The following is a 19918-nucleotide window of genomic DNA, read 5'->3' as shown; positions in this document are numbered from 1 at the left end:
AGTAGCGGGATTAAAAAATTAGTGTCATTTTCATACACAGTAATGAACTATCAGAAAGAAAAATTTAGAAAACAAAATAAACTACCTAGGAATAAATGGAATCAAGGAGGTAAATGAAATACCTGTACTTGAAAAATTATAAGATACTGAAGAAATCAACTGAGGAAGATATACATAAATGGAAGCATATGCTGTGTTTATAAATATGGAGAAGTGACATCGTTAAAATGTCCATGTTTCCCAAAGCAATCTATAGAGTCAGTGAAATTACTATCAAGATACCACTGGCATATCTCACAGATCTAAAAAAAAAGTATTTCAAAAATGCATCTAGAACCAAAAAATACCCCAAATAACCTCAGAAATCTTGAGAAAAGAGAACAAAGTTGGAGAAATAGTGCTACCTGATATCAGACTACACTACAACACCAAAGCCATCACAACAGCATACTTGCATAAAAACAGATGTATTAGAACAATGGAACTGAACAGAGAGCCCAGAAATAAACTCATGCCTCTGTGATCAATGAGTATTTGACAGGGGAGGCAGCAGCATGCAATGGGATAAATAGTACTTTTAGTACTTTTTTCAATAAATGGTTTTAGAAAAATTGGACAGATATGTGCAAAAAAAAAAAAGAAAAAGAAAAAGAAACTAGACCACCTTCTGACACCATACAAAATAACAAACTCAAAGTGGATTAAAGACTTAGAAGTCAGATTTGAAACTATAAATATCTGAGAGGAAAACATTGGTAGTGAAATCTCAGACATTTCTCATAGGAATAATTTTTCTGATATGTCTCTTTGGGCAAGGGAAACTAAAGGGATACACAAATGGGACATCAAACTACAATGTTCTTCCACAGCAAAATAAACCATCAACAAAATGAAAAGGGAGCCCACTGGATGGGAGAATATATTCCCAAATGATACATTTAACATGGTGTCAGTTTCAAGAAATATATATATAAAACCTTATAAAACTGAACACCAAGAAGACAAACACCGCAATTAAAAAGTGGACAAAGGACCTGAATAGACACTTCTCCACAGAGGATGTACAGATGACCAATAAACATATGAAAAAGTGCTCACTACTAATCATCAGAGAGATGCAAATTTAAATCACAGTGAGATATCACCTCACATCCATCAGAATGGCTACCATCAATAAATCAACAAACAACAAGTGCTGGTGAGGATGTGGAGAAAAGGGAACCCTGGTGCACTCTTGGTGGGAATGCAGACTGGTATTGGCACTGTGGAAAACAGTATGGAGTTTGCTTTTTGACCCAGTGATCCTACTTTTGGGAATATATCTGAAAAAAAAACCCAAAACATTAATTGAAAGAATATACACCCATCTATTCATTGCAGCATTATTTACAATAGCCAAGATCTGAAAATAGCCCAAGCGCCCATCAGTAGATGAGTGGATAAAAAAGCCGTGGAACATTTAGACAATGGAATATTACTCAGCCATAAAAAGAGGAAAATATTACCTTTTGCAACAGCATGGATGGACCTGGAGACTATTATGCTAAATGAAACAAGCCAGTCACAGACAGACAAGTACCATATGACCTCACTTATATGTGTAATCTAATGACCAAAATACACTGATGAACAAAATAGAGACAGAGGCATGTATTCGTGGAATAGACTGACAGTTGCCAGAGGGCATGGGGTTTTCAGGGCTGGATGAAAGAAGGTGAGGGATTAAGCAAAAACACACATGTACGTGTACAGACAGCAGGGAAATGTGATCATAGCCAGGGAAAGGGGTGTGGCGGAAGGTAATGGTGGGCAAAGGGGGATAAATGGGGTGGAAAGAGACTTTGCTTGGGGGATGGGTGCGGGATGCAGTGTGCAGATGATGTTGAGTTGTACACTGGAAACTTGTATGGTTTTGTGAACTAATGTCACCCCAACAGATTCAATAAAAATACATTAAAATATAATAAAACTAACTAAAACTTAAGTAAATGAGGAAAAATATTTAATAACATCTCTTTTTACCCTTATTGGGCTTTAGTGTTTTCTTTTTGGCTCATTGCTTGGTGAACCATCTATATAAAGAGTGACATATATGGAGTAATTTGAACCCTTTGGTTACTAATTACTAATTACTAGTGAACTCAAATTGCTACATGAGGAAAAGGGATCTTGTTTTTAAGTTTAAAAGTATTTTAACAATAAACATATCACCTAAGTTACTAAGCAACAGGAAGAGCGCGGTGGGTGAGGAGGAAAGCTTGGCAGCAGGCTGTGCGTTCCAGAGGAGGCCGGCTGAGCCCTCCCAATCCCACTTGCATGTCTCTGAGAAGGGCACCACCTCACATGGTAGAGACCTCACAGATGTCGAATCCCTGAGTTAAACACCTGAAACTCACATGGCTAATAGAATATTGTATACCACCTATACTTAAAAAGTGATGTATGCAACATTTTTAACCTACTCTGAGTCGCTTAATCAATAACCTTTACTTTTGAGACATGTTATCAAGAAAAAAACTGATTTTTATTACTGACCTTCCAAAAAATAAAAGGGACATCACCATCACTGTCATTGTCATTATCATCATCATCAACATCATCAACTTACCTATAGGCTTGTTTGTGAAGATTCCAAAAAAAGCATGCACCTTGTAAATTATCAAGTGCTATGCAAATGTAAATGATGATTATTGAAAAATGTATTTAGGAACTCACTTTAACTTAGGCAGATAAATAATAATTTTCATGTAAGGACATGATTATGCTAAGTAAATGGTGGTGCTTAACTCTGTGCTTAATTGTGCTGAGCTTAATGGGGTGGTGTGAGTGTTTTCCTGAAAACAAATAGGGTGCTGCGGGATCCTCAGGACATGAGTGTCCTGGTGATAAGGCAGGCGACCTTCAGTGCTGATTCTGCTTCTCCAAGAATCAGTCTGTTGCACTCTTGGCACACACACAGCAGGAAATGCAAGCGTACTGCCGGAGAGGTGGGTTACAACTCGAAGGGGCAAAAGTGTCAACACATGAAAAGAATGTATCTCCTTAGAGTGGGACAAGTCCCTAAGTTTCTGTGCCTTTTTCCACCTTTTAGAACTAAGGGCATTGTTTCAATCTTTTCTAACCTCTACATTAGCTCTATAGTTGTCATTCTGTGAAGGGATTAGAACAGATTTTAGCCTATCGGATTTAGTACTCTCCTATTCCTCCTCCCATTACCTCATAACATAAAGAAAATAAAAGGTAATGCAGTTGTAGTGATGCTAACACTGCTGGTTGAGCTACTGAGGCAGCGCTTGCTCCTTGTTTTAATGTTGTGCCTCAGTTTCAGCCCCTCTTCTCCAGCATGAATCCAAGCCAGCCTCTCCAGTTCAGTGGAGTATTTATTCATTCAGTAATGTTCTCTCTCATCTCCAGAGAGAAGAAAAGGGAAAAGAGAGAGAAAAACCGGGAATGTAAAAGATAAATTTGTATCCATTCTCTATCCTCTCTTTATTGTTATTATGCTATAGTAGAGGATTTGTTGATTTATTTCTATAGCCCTCATCTTTCGTAATGCTAAAAGGTCCATGAGAGCATATTTTGGCCACACAAAATATTTATTTTTAATATATTTATAAGCATTGGAGTAGAAGCATAATTATTTAATTTGTTTTCCAAATCTTGTAAAGCAGCAGGAAAAGAAAGAATTTTGTAGTACATACACATTAGAATGCTCACAAAATGGCTGTTGATCCTATTTCAGAACAGGACATTTCCTTTCCCTGCTGCTGAACCCATTTCTCCTTTTAATAACCTTTTAAGCTGACCCAGACACAGGGTTTCCGTGGACTTTGACAAATGGTACACTTTAATTAGCTCTGTGGTTGCAGAGTGAAACCACTGGGTTGAGTTTCCACTTTGTCCTTTGCTCACTAGCAAAGCTGAATTTGCTAGTTGTCACATGATAATGACATAGTTCTTGAAGAAAGCAGATTCAAACTCAGCTTAAATGTTGTAGACTCTTTACAGAATGATTGTAGTTGTCCTAGAGTACAAATAATTTTCTGAAAACTAGGAAACACACAGAGTTTATGCTAAAATGCGATTTGCAATCTCATCCTCTAATGCTTTAAGTAATTGATATGCCAAAGGCACTGTCTAAATTTGGGACATTTTGTGCTGTACTGTAATTATAAATGGTTACTAGGAATTGGGTTAGACTGAGACACAGGTTTTTTAAAATTAGGAGCATTAGCCTATGATTCATGTCCTATTATCCAAGCAACACATGTATTGAGAGGTCCTTTCATGGCAAAGTCAACCATCCCCAAAATGACTGAAAACAAGGACGAAACTCACAAAGTTGTTTCTGAGCAGCTCAAATGGAGCCCGTGCTTTCAAGCTCATTCTGTTATCAAAGAGACCTTGGTCAGGCACTCTGAGCTTGTGTACTTAAATTTGCATAAAATTCAAGCAGAAGTGGTTGTCTGAATTTTCAGCCAACAGAAAATTAACAACGCTTTTTTAGGTGGGGTCCTAAAGCAGGCACTGTACAAGCTGACACTGATAGCCTGTGAGAGGAGGTGATATAGGGTCTCGGTCCCCATCCTTTTTGGCACCAGGGACCGCTTTTGTGGAAGACAATTTTTGCATGGACTGGTGGCAGGACAATGGCTTTGGGATGATTCAGGACATTGCCTTCAAGCTCACCTCCTCTTGTGTGGCCTGGATCCTTACAGGCTTGGACCAGTGCTGGTCTGTTGCCTGGATGTTGGGAACCCCTAATCTAGAGTACTTGACCTCCTTTTGACCCTTGAGCTAGCCCTGGGCAATCAGAGCTCCTCACCCCCTTCCCTGTCCTTGGAAAGTGTGTTTTACTAACTGTTCCCACAATGGGAACCTTTGTCCAGGATGTGACCTTGACAAAGCAATGTATTGTTGAGACTTTCTGGACAGTGTACCCGACTGAGCCCAGTTAAGGCCTCCATATAAACTTTAAGATTCTGAAGAGTGGATGTGAAGATCTATTCTTCTTGTGGCCATTCAAAAGTAGCCTGTTAACTTGCCTTGCTTGTTAAGCCTGCCACCTTCAACCTGGAGTGGTCTCCTTCTTTCTTAGGTCTCTCCTGCTCTCCATACACAGGGACCAGCTTGCAAACCAGCATGCCCCAAATCTGGACAGCAAAGGGGGAAACTAGAGAACTACAGGAAGTAGTCATAAGCCAGAAAATGGAATGGAAGTGGGGGAAGAAAGGAAGGAAGGGGGAAAGAGAAAAAGTTCCTTGGAAGTCATTTAATGCAGAGCTCAGTGCTTTTCAAACTACTTGGGGTAAAAGATCTGAAGTTTTGGGGGGATTTTTTTGCACAAAATAAAAATACATAGCATTATATTTTACTAGACAAAATATATAAAATTAACTCTGTCAACTTGTATTTTCAATGCGTATTCTTTACTTTTGTATGCTAGTAACAGTTTGCAGATGGCCTTTACCTGCTAACCCGTACCTTGAGTAGGACTGATTTTGTGTAAAGGCAAAGAGGTTCACACAGCCTAATAGCTTTGTCTCTTACACTGATGATGCACATGATGATTACATTAAATCACATAACCATCATTTTTGTATCATTTATTCAAATTTGGCAAATACATTTTTCCCTGGGAAAAAGCAAGGAAGAAAGTTCAGCAAGATTTCCAAGCAAATGCTTAAAATATAAAATGTACGATGATAAATCAGCCTCATTTATCTGGAAAATTTACCAGTGTAGCGAATTCATCATTTGCTCTAGATGACGATGCCCTTCAGCCAAAGACCACCAGGGCCACACCTGCATTTAAGCAAAGTGGGTTTATTGTTTGTTGCGGAAAGAGAACATATGCCCAAGGAACCATAGGATATCTTTGTAAAGGGGCATAAGAATGAATCTATTATAGGATCTGGGCTTTGCTTGGGTGAGCAGAGGGTCGGTATCAAGAAGCAGGGATTCTCTCTAGGTTTGATGCTGCCAGAAAGTGGGGACAGTTCTGTGTTTGGATATTTGGTAGGTGGCACGGTGACTTTTTCTCTATGCTTAGAAAAACATTATCAAGTGGCTGTGTTTATTTATCACGGTCTCAGTGTAGAGTTGGCTGAGGTTGATATTCTGTGAGTTTTTATCCAACAGGGGAACAAAGTGACCTGGTTATGAGTGTCAGAGCAGCTTCTAATATCGGTGTCAAATCAGTTCCAGACATCAGAGGCTGCTTTTTTCTTTCTCAATGATGAGTAGAAGTGGCATCATATACAACTGAAAATTAATGTTAAATCTTGCTTATTGTCCAAAATCTTGATTTTTTTCTTTACCAAATGCTTTTAGGAATTTTCTCGGGTAATCGTGCATAAGTTTGTTAACAAGAACCTTTTACCTAACGAAATATTCTCTGTAGCCATGCAGTGTACATTATGAGAAAAAAAAGTGTTGACTCTTTTGAATTAGTCAAGCCAACCACAAGTTTCAAAATATATCAACTTACATATCGATTTAGAGTAAGTTTGCAACATGAGGCCATCAGGCATCCAGGCTGAGACATCTAGAGCAATTTGAGAAAAGAATTTCATTTTTATGGGTTCCATTTTTGGCATGGGCTCAACTGCAAAACAGAAAATTGAGTTGTTTGGATAAAATATATGCATTTACTGAAGTCAGTGTGTCTCAGTCTGATGTCTTACATTATTTTGAACTAAAGCTTTTCTATGGAATATTCTAACATTCTAAACAATGACTTATTTCCATTTACTTCTCTGAATGATTGTTCCTTGGAGTCAGTGCCTTGTGGAAAGACTTTCTCTCACTCAGGCCTGTATCTCCGCTGCCTGACTCCCTGACATAAAGCAGATCAGTACACAGCTGTGGAACTTAATGAAACAGTTTACTAGAAACTTAAAATGTCTTAGGTTAAAGTTAATGTATAAACTATTGGCCTTCTATCTTAAGAAAACACGATGCGAAATTTTTTTTTTAAATTGCAGTCTTGGTGTTGTTTTATATAACTAACCAAAATTACAAAGTCCTTTGGAGTCTCTTTAAGTGTTTCTTTTAAGAATAAAAGAGTACAATATTAGCTAAGTTAGCAATTTGAGTACATATTACAGGAAGTGCATTTGAATCTTTACTATTGACAAAAATTCAATGAGAGTGCTATGTTATCGTGGTCTAACAATAAAATCAGGTTTCTTTATACCAATTACTTTGGTAGACCAACTCAATTTATAAAATTGTTAGAAAGCACTCTAAGAAAAAAACAGCCCATTTGCTTTCTGAATTTGTAGACTTTTAAAATAGTATACATACTGACCACGTCCAGCTAGACATGTATTTTGGTCCATAAAGTGGAAATTCACATTTTAAAACCTAATTTGCTGTTTGATCACTGTTCAAACTTTCCCCTGTCCCCTCTTCCTTGAGCGTCCTGGAGAAATAACTCATAGATTTTAAGAAGCACAATTGTATCTAATAGTTTTTCTTTAAAGAATACATGCTTTTTGTTTTATTATGGAACTGATGTCTTTGAACACCAGGGTCCCATGTGAAGATATATTGAGACTTTAAGTTCCAGTTAACTTACAAAATGTGTGTGTTTATATATATTTACATACATACAAACATGCTTTTTGTATATTTACAAAAAGATATTTGAGTAAATTGCTCCAGTTGGTGAAACATGGGGTGTAAAATATACACTTTCTCACTTGTGTGTTTAAAAATTATTTTTATGCTTATTCAAGTCAAAGAACTCTTCCAGGTACATTTTTCTACTTTAATTCCAGGAGCATGTGCAGCCCCGTCAGGGAGGATATGAAGTCAGCAGCCTGCTCTGGCACTGTGTTGCTGCCTGGACTTGCGTGCAGAAGAACAGTCCTCAGTTGAATAAGGTGCTTGAACATCTCATCTTTCATAAAACACAGCTTCAAATGAAGTGCTGGTAAGAGGGATCCTATAAATCCAAAGTAACTCATGGAGAAACCTTTGTATTTAAATGTTAAATAACCTTTGTACTTAAATGTTAATCACACCTTAGTTGACTATAAAAAAAATTTATAATTCCAGTTCCAAAGGCAAGGGCAATTTACGTATTTTCTATTAGTTCATTTCATCAATAAATTTTTTCCTTTTTCTTTTTGGTTAGATGAACATGCATGTATTATATAGTTTATCTTTATTAAATGAAATTTACTATTAATAAGTCCATTCCCATATTTAAAACATTTTTTATTTTTCAATTTTTTTAACAACAATGAGGTACAGTATACTTTTGGGGGGAAATACTAATAATATTATTTCATTATGTCTCACTTGTAATGCATAGCAAAAATAAATTTTGGTTGATAAGTGTTAGTTTCCTCCTATACAAATGTTACTTTGAGAAGGAAAAAAGAAGTCTTAAATTAGTAAAAAAAAAAAGAGGGCATGAATTAAATGGAGGGAAAAAAACTTTTGAGGAAATTGATCAGAGATACCCCTTTATAATATTTGAGGATGATCAGAATTCCTTTTCCAATGCTATCAATAAGAATCTGTTTTGCCATAGCAAGTTGAAAATTCAATTGTCTTATATTTTTCTTAAAATTATAAGAAAAGTGTTTAAGCCTCTGCCAGTCTACTCTTCATCAGTGATCTTTATATATGTAAATTAGAAGTATCAGGAGCATTCTTTATGAACCAAAGCTCTTTTCCAAATTTCATTTGGAAATATTAGGGAATCTAGGTCAAGTCAAGATTCCTAGACATAGCCTAGTTTGCAAGGGACTTCATCAAGGACTCACTCTGTTCACAGTCTCATGGGGGCAACCGACTCAGTGTTGTGGTTAACAAAGGTTGTGAGTCTTTGACATTTTAAAAGTGGGGATACCATCTTTAAATAGGAAAACAAAAATGCAAATAGGCTATATCTATTATAGCAATAATGTGGAATGTAATTTTAATAATATACTTATAATAGAGGGTTTTATTAAGTTATTAATATAGAGCTGCTAAATATAAGAAAAATTAGAGAGTTTTATTGGAGCAAATTAGGCCATTCTGAAAGCCGTGATGATTCTTTCAGACCATTCTTATTACACAGAATAAATTATAGGGGATTCAAACACATAATTTTGTTTTCAAAGGACAAACAACTAGAGTTATTTTAGCTCTTGGAAGACTCTAACTTGGTTTTAAAAATAACAGAAATTATAGTTTAACATATAAAAATCAATATTGCATGACTTTGCCAAATTTATTTTCTAGGTATTCTAGTAATTGCTAAGTAAACAGGTTCAATTAGTGCTGAAATTTTAAAAGCAGCTGATTAAGAATATTGGCTGGTGTGGCTCAGTGGATTGAGCACCAGCCTGTGAACCAAGGTGTCTCTGGTTCGATTCCCAGTCAGGGCACATGCCTAGGTTGCCAGCCAGGTCCCCAGTGGGAGTCATGTGAGACGCAACCACACACTGATGTTTCTCTCCCTCTCTTTCTCAATTCCTTCTCCTCTGCCTAAAAAATAAATAAATATAATCTTAAAGAAAAAGAATATCTGATTCTGAAAGTCAAGGTATAGTTTCTTTAACCAATTTATAAGTTTTATTGCATCAACATTGCTCTAATTTACTTTGTTAATGATTTGTCTTTAAGGTAGTTACTTTTTTATACTTAGTATTTTATAGATTTGGATGTGTTGGAGATAATACAAAACTTTTTACTTTACAAATGAAGACACTGAGACCAAGTTGATTAGGTTCACTAGTGACTGGCACCGGGCTTGAAGGCTCCTGGTGTAGCAGTCTTTGTAGCACACCACGTCACTGTCATTGTCGTTCTGGCTGGATTATTAAGGCAATAACTGCTCCAAGGCACTTGTCGCTGAACCCTGACTTCTCTCCTCCTGGGAGGACGTTGTGGGAATCAGTGGAGGGAGGGCATGGCGATGTTTAGTCAGGGCTGAGTGAACAGAAGGGTAAATTGAAAAACTGATGAAACATGAACTGCTTATAATAAAAAGGACAAGATAATTATTTTAAAAAGCACTGACAGTTTTGATTCTATTTTTTATGTTTACATTGTTTAAAAAAGATTTAATTTTTTCTTAAATAACAGATAACCCTAGACACAAAAATAGCACACTATCTTCTAGACACTAGAAGATTAGTGTCTATTTAAGTTAGCAATTTAACTAACTTTTTTGTTAGTCAAATTTTCTGTTATAATAATATTAAAATATTAAAAATAACTTTTATTCTTACAAAGTATTTATTTATGTAGCAGTTTATATTGCTTTCAAGAAGTCATGATTCTAGGTAAAACAAAACAAGCTATGGAATAGTGATCAAAATCAAACCAAAAATGCTTTTTTGTGCTCTTATGTACTCCTGAGATTGAGTACATGTGAAAAATTAAGAAAATGAATTAAATATATTTAGAATGAAATAGAAATATTGGGGCATCAGGCCTTGATAGTAAATTAAGACTGTCAGGATTTGCTGTACTAGACAGTCATAGAATTGTGGCCCTTGGTGGACAATATCTTTAGTTTAGCACCTGAAATTCAAGGCCAAGTAAGTATTAACAAGAGCAGTTTCATTTTACATGAATATCAGTAAAGTGCCATGATGATGAATAAATGTACAGGGATTTAAAATGCAGAAGAGACCATTCAACTGATTGATCAGGAGAGATTTTATTAATATTAGCAAAAATTGCTGGTGTTCATACAGGTGAGCGCTTCTCATCCGCTAGTTTCTAGTGTTATCCATCAGCAGATAATTCATCATGTGTACACCTGCCACACTTTTTTTAGCCCTCTTTATAAATGCCATGCAACACGAAAGGGAAGAAATGGCATCATGTGGTTTCCCCTAAGCCTGGAAAAGAGCAGGCCCAGGATCCATGAAATGAGACAAAGACTCCGAAGGACTCCGAATTAGAGCAACCTTTGTTCTCTGGGCAATTGGAAAAAATAAACAAACAAATAAAAAACAAGGAAAGGAAATGAACTGAAGACAAATTATAAAACTGGGTGGAAAAGTGGAGAAAAAGAGAACACATGAGCCCCTCCTAACTGCCATGCACCAGCCTTTATCTCAGAAGTGTAGCTGCTCTGAGCCGCAGATAAGCAGCTTGCTGTAAGGCAGATTTCTATTTAATACGGTTAAATTTTATATGATGCTTCATACTCTCAATGCTCCACCTTGCGGTTTGGCCTTTTATAAACTACCCCATTTGCTCTGGGGAGATAGCTCAAGCTGTGCAAAAGGCTTTCTAATCTAACATGAAAATAATGAATTGTATTTACAATTGAATTATTAGCCAATGAAGACTGCTGAGAAATGTGGTATGGCATTTCAGTAAGCGATAGAACATAAAATTATGTCTCCCAGAGCAAAATAGCCGATTTCATGCACTCCATGAATGTCTTCCAAAAAACCTCAACAATTTAAAATTATATTGACATAGCTAGTGCTTTTCAGATGTATAGTATTTGTTTTTGTGTTGAAATGAATCGAACAAAGAATCAACTGTTTTGCATGGGCAGCAAGGCCTTTACTTCTGGCTAGATTACTGATATCCCCATTGTTTATCTGCATGAGCCCCAGTAATTATTATAATGTGTATATGACAGTCTAACCAACACCATTCAAACATTTTCATTAATAATGTTTCTCATTACTGGTGAGCTGAGATGGGATATCAGTGAAGGTCCTCACTCTTCTGAGGTGTTCCTGGATTTTTTTTAAATCTTCACCTGAGGACACTTTTTAATTGATTTAAGAAAGAGTGAGAAAAAGAGAGAGGGAACTATCGATGTTGAGAGAAATATCGACTGGTTGCCTCCTTCCCATACCTGCCCCTAACTGGGATTGAACCCGCAACCAAGGTATGTGCCCTGATCAGGAATTGAACCCACAACATTTTGGTGTGTGGGACAATGCTCCAACCTACTGAGATACCCAGTCAGGGCTATTTCCTGGATTTCTTATTGATCTTCTGATCCTCTGAGCTAAATGTATACATTTAGACTATACCAAGGGTAAATACATCAATTTATGCTTTGATGTATTACAATACAGTGGAAAAAGAAAATTCAGCCTCAAACCCAAATAGCTTTAGTCCTATCTGTTGCTGCCTAATTTTGAATGAGTGAGTCACTTAATTCCTATGACCAGTTTGTTTAGCAGTTAGAGATAATATTTACCCCAAAGAGTTTTTGAGATATTTAAATAAGTAATATGAAAACACTTTTAATACATTCATGCTCCCTTAGTATTTCATTTCCTGCTACTTCAGATCTGAACTAATTTTTTCCAGAGTCCTGCCTACTGAATTTTTGTCTCAGTACCTGACACATGTCCTCGGCTCAAGTTAACCACATTGGACAGCTTAACTACCACATTTCAGAGCTGCTCCCCTGCTCTCTACCCCCACTGTCACAATCGTGGCTCACACTGTTATTGTCTCATGACTCTTGCACAATAGCTTATTAACTGGTTTCTTTGCCTTAAGTTTTCTCCTCCATAATCTGTCCTACTCTGCTGTCAGGACTACAATGTAAATGTGATTAACCATTCTCCTGCTCAAAATTATTTAATAGAACTGTTTTTACATGGCACAGGGGTTGCAGCTCCAGTTAGGATCTCATAACTTGCCATGATTTAAAAGAAAAAAAAAGCCCTAGTCAGATGATCAGTTTCTTGGAGCATTGCCCAGTGCACCAAAAGTTTTCAGGTTTCAGTCCTAGGTTGTGTGTTCAATCCCTGATTGGGGCTTGTAAAGGAGGCAGCTGATTGATGTTTCTCTCGAAATAATGTTTTTCTTTCTCTCTCCCCCTTACTCTTGCTCTAAAAATCAATAAACGTATCTTTGGGTGAGAGCAAAAAAAAAAAAAAAGAAGAGCAAAAACAAAGACTGAAAGATCCAGCTACTGTAATTAATTACCCGCAGCACGTACAGGTAAGTGCCTGTAGGTCTGAAGGAAAGAAAACAGTCAGCGGCCCACCTGTGCCTTCTCTGATGAGACAGCAGTCGTTGCCGGCTGACACTCTGCCCCTTCATTCCGCTCTGTGGGGCTCCAGCAATGAAATTCTGTAAGCGGGAGAAAGAACCCTTTTAGCAGGTATGCTAAAGATTAGCTTTTCCTATAGTCCATTCCTTCTGAGTATCAAATATCAGACAATGGCAAGATAAATGTATCCTTTAAACTAGTTTTACCAAATGCTCAAAATCAAGAATACAATTCTGCGTGCCCTTCTTTCCATGTGCAATTAAGACTGAGACTAATTTATTTATGCTAATCCTCCCCTTTCTTGCCGGTTAATCTAAACTTGAGTTCCTGATAGCATTATGGTTAAATCATTATTTAAAATAGTTCATCTTCTCCTTCAAGAGTTATATATATAATTCTTTAAGGATTATATATATATTTATAGATATAAAGAATTATGTATGGCTTATATTTATAAATTTATGTTGATTTATTAATATTATCTATTTTTTCCATATACTGTCAGCCATTTAATGGTAGGATTTCCCACTCTTAGATTCCTAAGGGCTATTCATTTCTTGGTTGGCTCGAGTAAATTTCTAGTGTGAACATAGGTGACTTATTTTATTAGGTGAGCCCTTGATTACATACAACCCTTGGCTTAGTGTAGCGTTTGCCACCATTTATTTTTTTACCTAAAAATTTTAATGTATACATTTTTTTCTATAGATAGGCTTCTATCCTCAGAGCTTTGTAAAATTTCCTCTCTATATCTCTACATGTTACTTTGTTGTTTTCTAACTTAAAGCTATGATGAGATATTCAAAGCCAGTCTACCTCTTTTCAAAGTTTTATTTTCAATCCAGAAATCTCAATCACAATTATCTTTGTGATCTGTTAGCTAGGAGGAAGGTAGATTATATCCTCTCTTGTCTCACTGACTTTATTAGGAAGCTCTTGTGGCAAATCCTCCACTTCTCTTAGAGAGAAACCCCTACTATGTGTGGCTGTGCACAAATGCTGTAGCTACTGGTTTACATTTTCTGAAGTCCTTCCTTTGGTTACTCATCATTCACACATGTTCCTAACTCCTCTCTGCCTGTGCTTAGTGTTTTTCCTACATTATGGTGAAAATACCATATATTGCTGCATTAAATTTTAAGTTGAATTTTGGGCTTATTGACATTGGAAAGGTTTCTTTCAATTGACTCCTGTTTTCCTCATAACTGTAAAATCCTTAAAGTTGCTTTGTTTCTCTCTTTCTTTCTTTTTTCTTTTTTTTTACTGTGGTACTAAGAATGTTTTTCTTGATTTTATGTTTCTTTGGTTGTTTCAACAGGCATTAGATAGTAATGGGTCTCAGTTTGCTAGCTTTAAATGCAATTGTCTTTCTCTAAATTATGGAAGAATTTTTCATATTTGCTCCCTTCCAAGTGTCAGTTTTGCAGTTAACTCCCTCAATTATGGAATTAAATTATATTTTTGTAATTTTAGTTTTGCTGCAATCTCTTATTTTCTCAATATAGCACCTTTCTTCCCATTATGAAAGCTTTTCATTGTTGTTTCTTCTTCCTGGGCCTGATGAAAGATGCTGAAGAATCCTGTAAAACTATCTTCTGGTTTCTTTAAGAAATCATTTTCAGAAGTATGATTCGCTCTGAGTATTCAGCCTGATATTCTTTTTAGCCTTTGCTATAATATATTTTTCAATGGTCTCATGTCAAGCCTATTCCTCCATTTTCCATTTTACTTAGCTCAGATCTAGGAGAAATCTATAAAAAATTGGTATTTTTAAATCAGAGGTTTGTGTTTCCGGCACACAGCATTGTTAAAAAGCTGCAACACTCAATATGCAATCTCATCAGGGACCTTCCCATATTCTCCTTACTATATGATATTTTACTTTTGAGGAGAAATACACTTCAGCATTCACTTATAGCACCCCTCTTCCCTTCCATCCCCTTCTCCTACACATGCCCACCCACAAGCAGTGTTTTCTACACTTTTAGTCATCTGGAAGTCGTCATCTCTGATTAAGTGTGAAGAGATAATAATGAAGCAAAGAGGTAATACTCTGGCTCCTTAAAAAGTGAGTACCCCAAAGTAAAGGCACTTTTTCTGATTCTGTAAATAATAGGGTGAACAGTAGAGATTTTTTTCTTTCATTTTTTTAACTTTGGGGTAAAGAAGGCTGCTATGTTTTATGAAGTAGAATATGAATGCTCCTTATTTCTGTTCTCAGTTCCGTCCCACCAATCCTATGGTATATGGAAATTTCTTATAAGTTGCTGCTCTTAGTAACCTCTCTTTCATTCTTAGTCTTCACAGTTTTATGGATTTTTGACAACATCAACATTTTCTGAAGTACCTATCAAAAGACTGAAATAACCCTGTGTGGGGTTTCCAACTTGGGGATATTTAATTCCATCTTTTAAAATTATAATTTGGTTATTGAGGGAACATGTAAGGGAGTAAGGAGAACCCCAGGGAACTGTTTTGATACTGACTTTCTGAACCTTTTTATAAGGTTGTATGGAGAGAGGGGGAGAGAGAGAAAGAGCTTTTTAATGAAACCCCAGGTTAGTATACTTTAGCTGATTTGTTCTACCAGGAAAAGAACTCTGGACTGGAGTCAGGCTAGTTGAACTATGACTTAGGATCTTGTACTGTTTAGCTTTCTAAAGTGATTCACATTCATTTTAAAAGTAAAAACAGCTAAAAAGTGAAATCAGTCAAGTAATAAGTAATTAATTAGCCAAGTAAAAACAACTATGCTATTTTAGACAAGCCAATAAACCTTTGCCTCAGTTTTCTTTTAATTTAAAAAAAAACATGTGGGAATCCATAATATTTATAAATTTCTTTGTACCTGTTTAATTTCATGGTAAAACCAGGCCAATGTATTAATAATCAAGACTTGAAGTTCACAAAGAAGTACTCTGTTTAAATTTCTAACCTAAACCTAATCTAATTTGAATTCTTTCCTATGTGCATTGATTTTCAGTTTTGATTTTTAACAAACTCCAATTTATATGCATTGATGCTTCTAATTTTGGCAAACACATTTTTACTTATAGGAAATTTTGCATTCAGCAGTGTTGATTGAAAATAGTGTGTTTTTCTGGTGAAGCATTTTTCTACTGTAGGTGGCTGACACTGATGGATATTTTTCAATTCATATTTCAGTGAGAGTGCCTCTACTTAGTTACAATCTTCCAGACCTAGAAGAGAAGAACATAAACCTTATGATTATGACATATGTTCAGGAAAAAAGAAGTTTTGTGAACTCTGAGACTATCTTCTCCTTTACTTGACCTTAGCGCAGATGATGAGTACCCAGAATGATGCCCTAAAAGAAAATTATCAAATACATATCCGTTGAGTGGTATTTTTAATTTAATTCAGTTTAACATTTTGAACCCGGCCATTTTACATAGATTATTTCACTTAAATCTCACAATAGCCTCCGAAAAGTAGGTGTTGCTTTATTTAATTTACAGATAAGTAGATCAAGACTGAGGTTAAGGTACATAAATTGCCTTACCTCATATACCTAATCATCATATACCTAATTAGTGTTGAAGCTAAGGTTTTCTCTTTAATTTTTCTGACTCTAAAGTTTATACTTATGAACATCATGTTCAGAGTATCAGTTAGGATTCAGTTCTTGTGCATGTTAACAGTCACCTGACCGCAGCTGCATGATCAAGCACAGCTTTATTTATCACGTAGGACAAGCAGCACACCACTGATGTGCATGTGCAAAGGCCCGAGAACCAAGCTCCTTCTGGCTTCCTCTTCTTCCATTCTTAGTATATGTGACTTTCACCCTCACTGTTGCAAGATAGCTGCTCTATCTTCTGGTGTCAAGTATATACTCTAAGCAAGGGAGGAAAAAACACCTCTTATCTAAATTTAATCTTTTTTTCTTTATCAGAAAAATAATAGCTTACCTGGAAGTCTTTCATAATGTAAATTCATTTATATCTTATTGAACAAGTCTACACATATGGCTATACCAAGCTTCAAGGGAGTTGAGGAATTATTTTTAAATTAAATTTAATGAGGTATAATTTACATACAATAAGACTCACATATTTATGTATACAGATCTATGACCTTTGGCAAATACATACACCTGTGTAATCACTGCCCCAATTAAGATACAGAACATTTCCATCTTGAAGAGGCAACGCTAACCAAGCACTTTGCCATCTTGCATAAAATTGAGGTTTAGTTTTGAAAGGAAAAAGGAGTCAAATAATATTAGATAGGCAATAAGCAACATTGGAATCCTAAGGTTAAATATTGATGCACTTAAATAAATGATGGTTGGAAAAAGCAAAATTGTAAAACAGGAAATACCCATATTTGGCAGAAGACTTCTTAAAACATAAACTGGACAAAACTTCCAGATCTATTAGTGTCTCAATTTTCAAATATTAAAAAAATATATTTTAAAAGGTCTTGAAATGTATCAAAATTTGTGGTTTAGATCAAATGAGATAATTTATATGAAACATTGAGATCTGTAAGTTCCATTCAATATGCAGAATTAAAGAACCAGTGTAAAGAATTGTATGTTTTTGCATGCTTAGAGGTGTTTCCTTTTAAAAATAATGATGAACTTGACTTACTGACCTGAAATATCACAACTGTGAAATTCAAGTATAGTTGTAGATGTACTAACTCTTTAACTTATTAATGGCCTATAAATCAAAGCGACATGCAGCTCTAGGCAGAGGCAGTTTTTACATTTGCATTCTTATCAGTTCTCTTTCAAATTGTATCTCTTCCAGTTGGTTAAAAATGGCACTAAATGTATAATTTCCTGGAACTGTCAGAACATATATGCATTAATGTCTAATAACTTCTTGTGTAATTTCCCAGTTATTGCATATTTACTAAATAAATCTTGACAGTATTATGTATTCAATGTGAAATATAAATTTCATTTTGAGAAATTAAACTCTTTATAGAATGAAATAATGCTGAACTTTTGGAGTGTATATGAAGAATATCTTTTTTTATTTGTTCTTTCTTTTGAAAAGAAATGCTCTTTTGAAGTGTACTCCTTGGAATCTTTTACAAAATTTAAAAATAAAACCTATGGTGAGATTTTGAGGACAATGATTACGACCTGAGCCCTTGATGGAATCCAATCATTTTTTAAATTTATTACTCTCAGAATTTTGTCAGAACACTATTCTTAATTCACATCTCTTACTAAAATGTGGCTGTTTTCTGTAGACTTTTATCATAACCAGTGTCAACCAATACTCCTCTTTTTTTATAATTATAATTTATCTGTAGCTGTATATTATGTTTGTGAAGTTGTAGTAGTCATTATTGAAAGTGATGTATCTGGTAGTCCAGGATACTCATATCTTCTGGCCAATTACTTTTTTTCATTAAAAACTGTTAATATTTTACATTAAAATCTCTGTGTTTTGTTAATAAAATTTTCAGGATGGATTCAGCACTGGCTTTGCTGGTCCTTGGGGAGGCTGCCAAATTAAACATGGACTGCTTGAAAACTTTAATGGACCTAATGAAAGATTTTCTTTCAAGCATTATGACTGTTCAGAATCAGGTAACAGTATATTTTACTGTTAATTTTGGGGGGCAAAAGAACTGAATAGAAGCAAAATCTTTTTGTCAGTACTTAAATTGTACACCACATTAAGGCTTGTAATGAACATTACTTTTTAAAAAAGGATTTTATTTATTTATTTTTAGAGAGAGGGAAAAGGAGGGAGAGGAACATCAATAAGTTGCCTTTCAAATGCACCCCAACCAGGAATTGTACCCTGACCTGGAATTGAACCAGTGACCTTTTGCCTTAAGGGACAATGCCCATCCAACTGAGCCACACCAGTCAGGGCTTAATGAGTATAACTTTGTAATAATGATTTTAACTAAGCATAAAAGTAAATGTTTATTTACCATATATCCCAGTATAGATTTATTGACAGAGACAGAGCTATAGAAATATGTATCTATATATACACATACACAAACATACATAAGAGGTACTTTAAATTCTTCAACAAACTCAAGATCACATAGTCACATATGTTTTAGTTTCCTTTTTAAAAATTTTAAAATATATCATAAAACACTTTTATTATTACATTTTATTAATATTTACATTTTAATAGCAATAGTTTAATTATTCATTGTTAAACACTGAGTTTGTTTCTACAGTAATTATTCACAGTTATTACAACTAATGTTAAACCCATGTAAAATCTGTTTTTTAATGAGTACACTTTAGAAATTTCTTTCTTTCTTTCTTTTGTTTTATTGTTGTTCAGTTACAGTTGTCCCACCTTTTTCCCCATTTCTCACCCTACCCCCCGACTCCCACAACTGTGGTACATTTACACAAAACAAATCTTTTTTTTAATGAGTGCATTTGATTGTCTTTTAACAAGTCTATAAAATTTGAAGATATATCTTATAAGCACATTATATATATATTTCTTGTTATGACAGAGTATGCACGTATTATTTAGTAGCTACTTTCTCATTTCAGAAAGAAAAATGCAAAGCAGATGATCTGTCCTGGGCCTGGAATGTCGTCTATATATACATAACCACACTTGCAGAAGCCTGCTTATATGCAGCCCTTTCTAATTTGCGAAAAACTGCTCTTGTTGGTTTCTGTGACTGTAAAAGTTCACAAAGAGATATTTTACTCTTGGGCAAATCAGAAGAACAGCCAGAATTGAGGAATACAAGTATTTTAGGCCTTTTGGATTATTTCTCTTCAAAAATGTCAGATAATTGTAAGTTAATTATTTTTCAACTTGCTGAGAAATGTTTTTAAAATGTCCTCGTCTACATTTAGTAATGAGCCTTTCACAAAAAGTCAACATTTTACAGTTGGAAATAATTCAGTAGGCTTTTTGCAAATTTAGGAATAATATTTTATACCATAGAAAT

The 19918-nt window shown here is 35.2% G+C and overlaps 1 protein-coding gene across 1 annotated transcript in view; it reads left to right on the top strand.

The window, feature by feature from the left end:
• The window catches only part of TMEM232 (transmembrane protein 232), a 171454-nt gene that overhangs the window by 39245 nt on the left and 112291 nt on the right, over nucleotides 1-19918 (top strand). The window contains exons 8-10 of the mRNA XM_036020644.1: nucleotides 7785-7939; nucleotides 18440-18563; nucleotides 19509-19761. Coding sequence (XP_035876537.1) covers nucleotides 7785-7939; nucleotides 18440-18563; nucleotides 19509-19761 — 532 coding nt within the window. The remainder of the gene's footprint in view (nucleotides 1-7784; nucleotides 7940-18439; nucleotides 18564-19508; nucleotides 19762-19918) is intronic.

This window comes from Phyllostomus discolor, chromosome 3, assembly GCF_004126475.2.
Source record: "Phyllostomus discolor isolate MPI-MPIP mPhyDis1 chromosome 3, mPhyDis1.pri.v3, whole genome shotgun sequence".
NCBI lineage: Eukaryota > Metazoa > Chordata > Mammalia > Chiroptera > Phyllostomidae > Phyllostomus > Phyllostomus discolor.
Note: the sequence above shows the minus strand (reverse complement) of the source record. Positions and strands in the feature narration are given on the sequence as shown.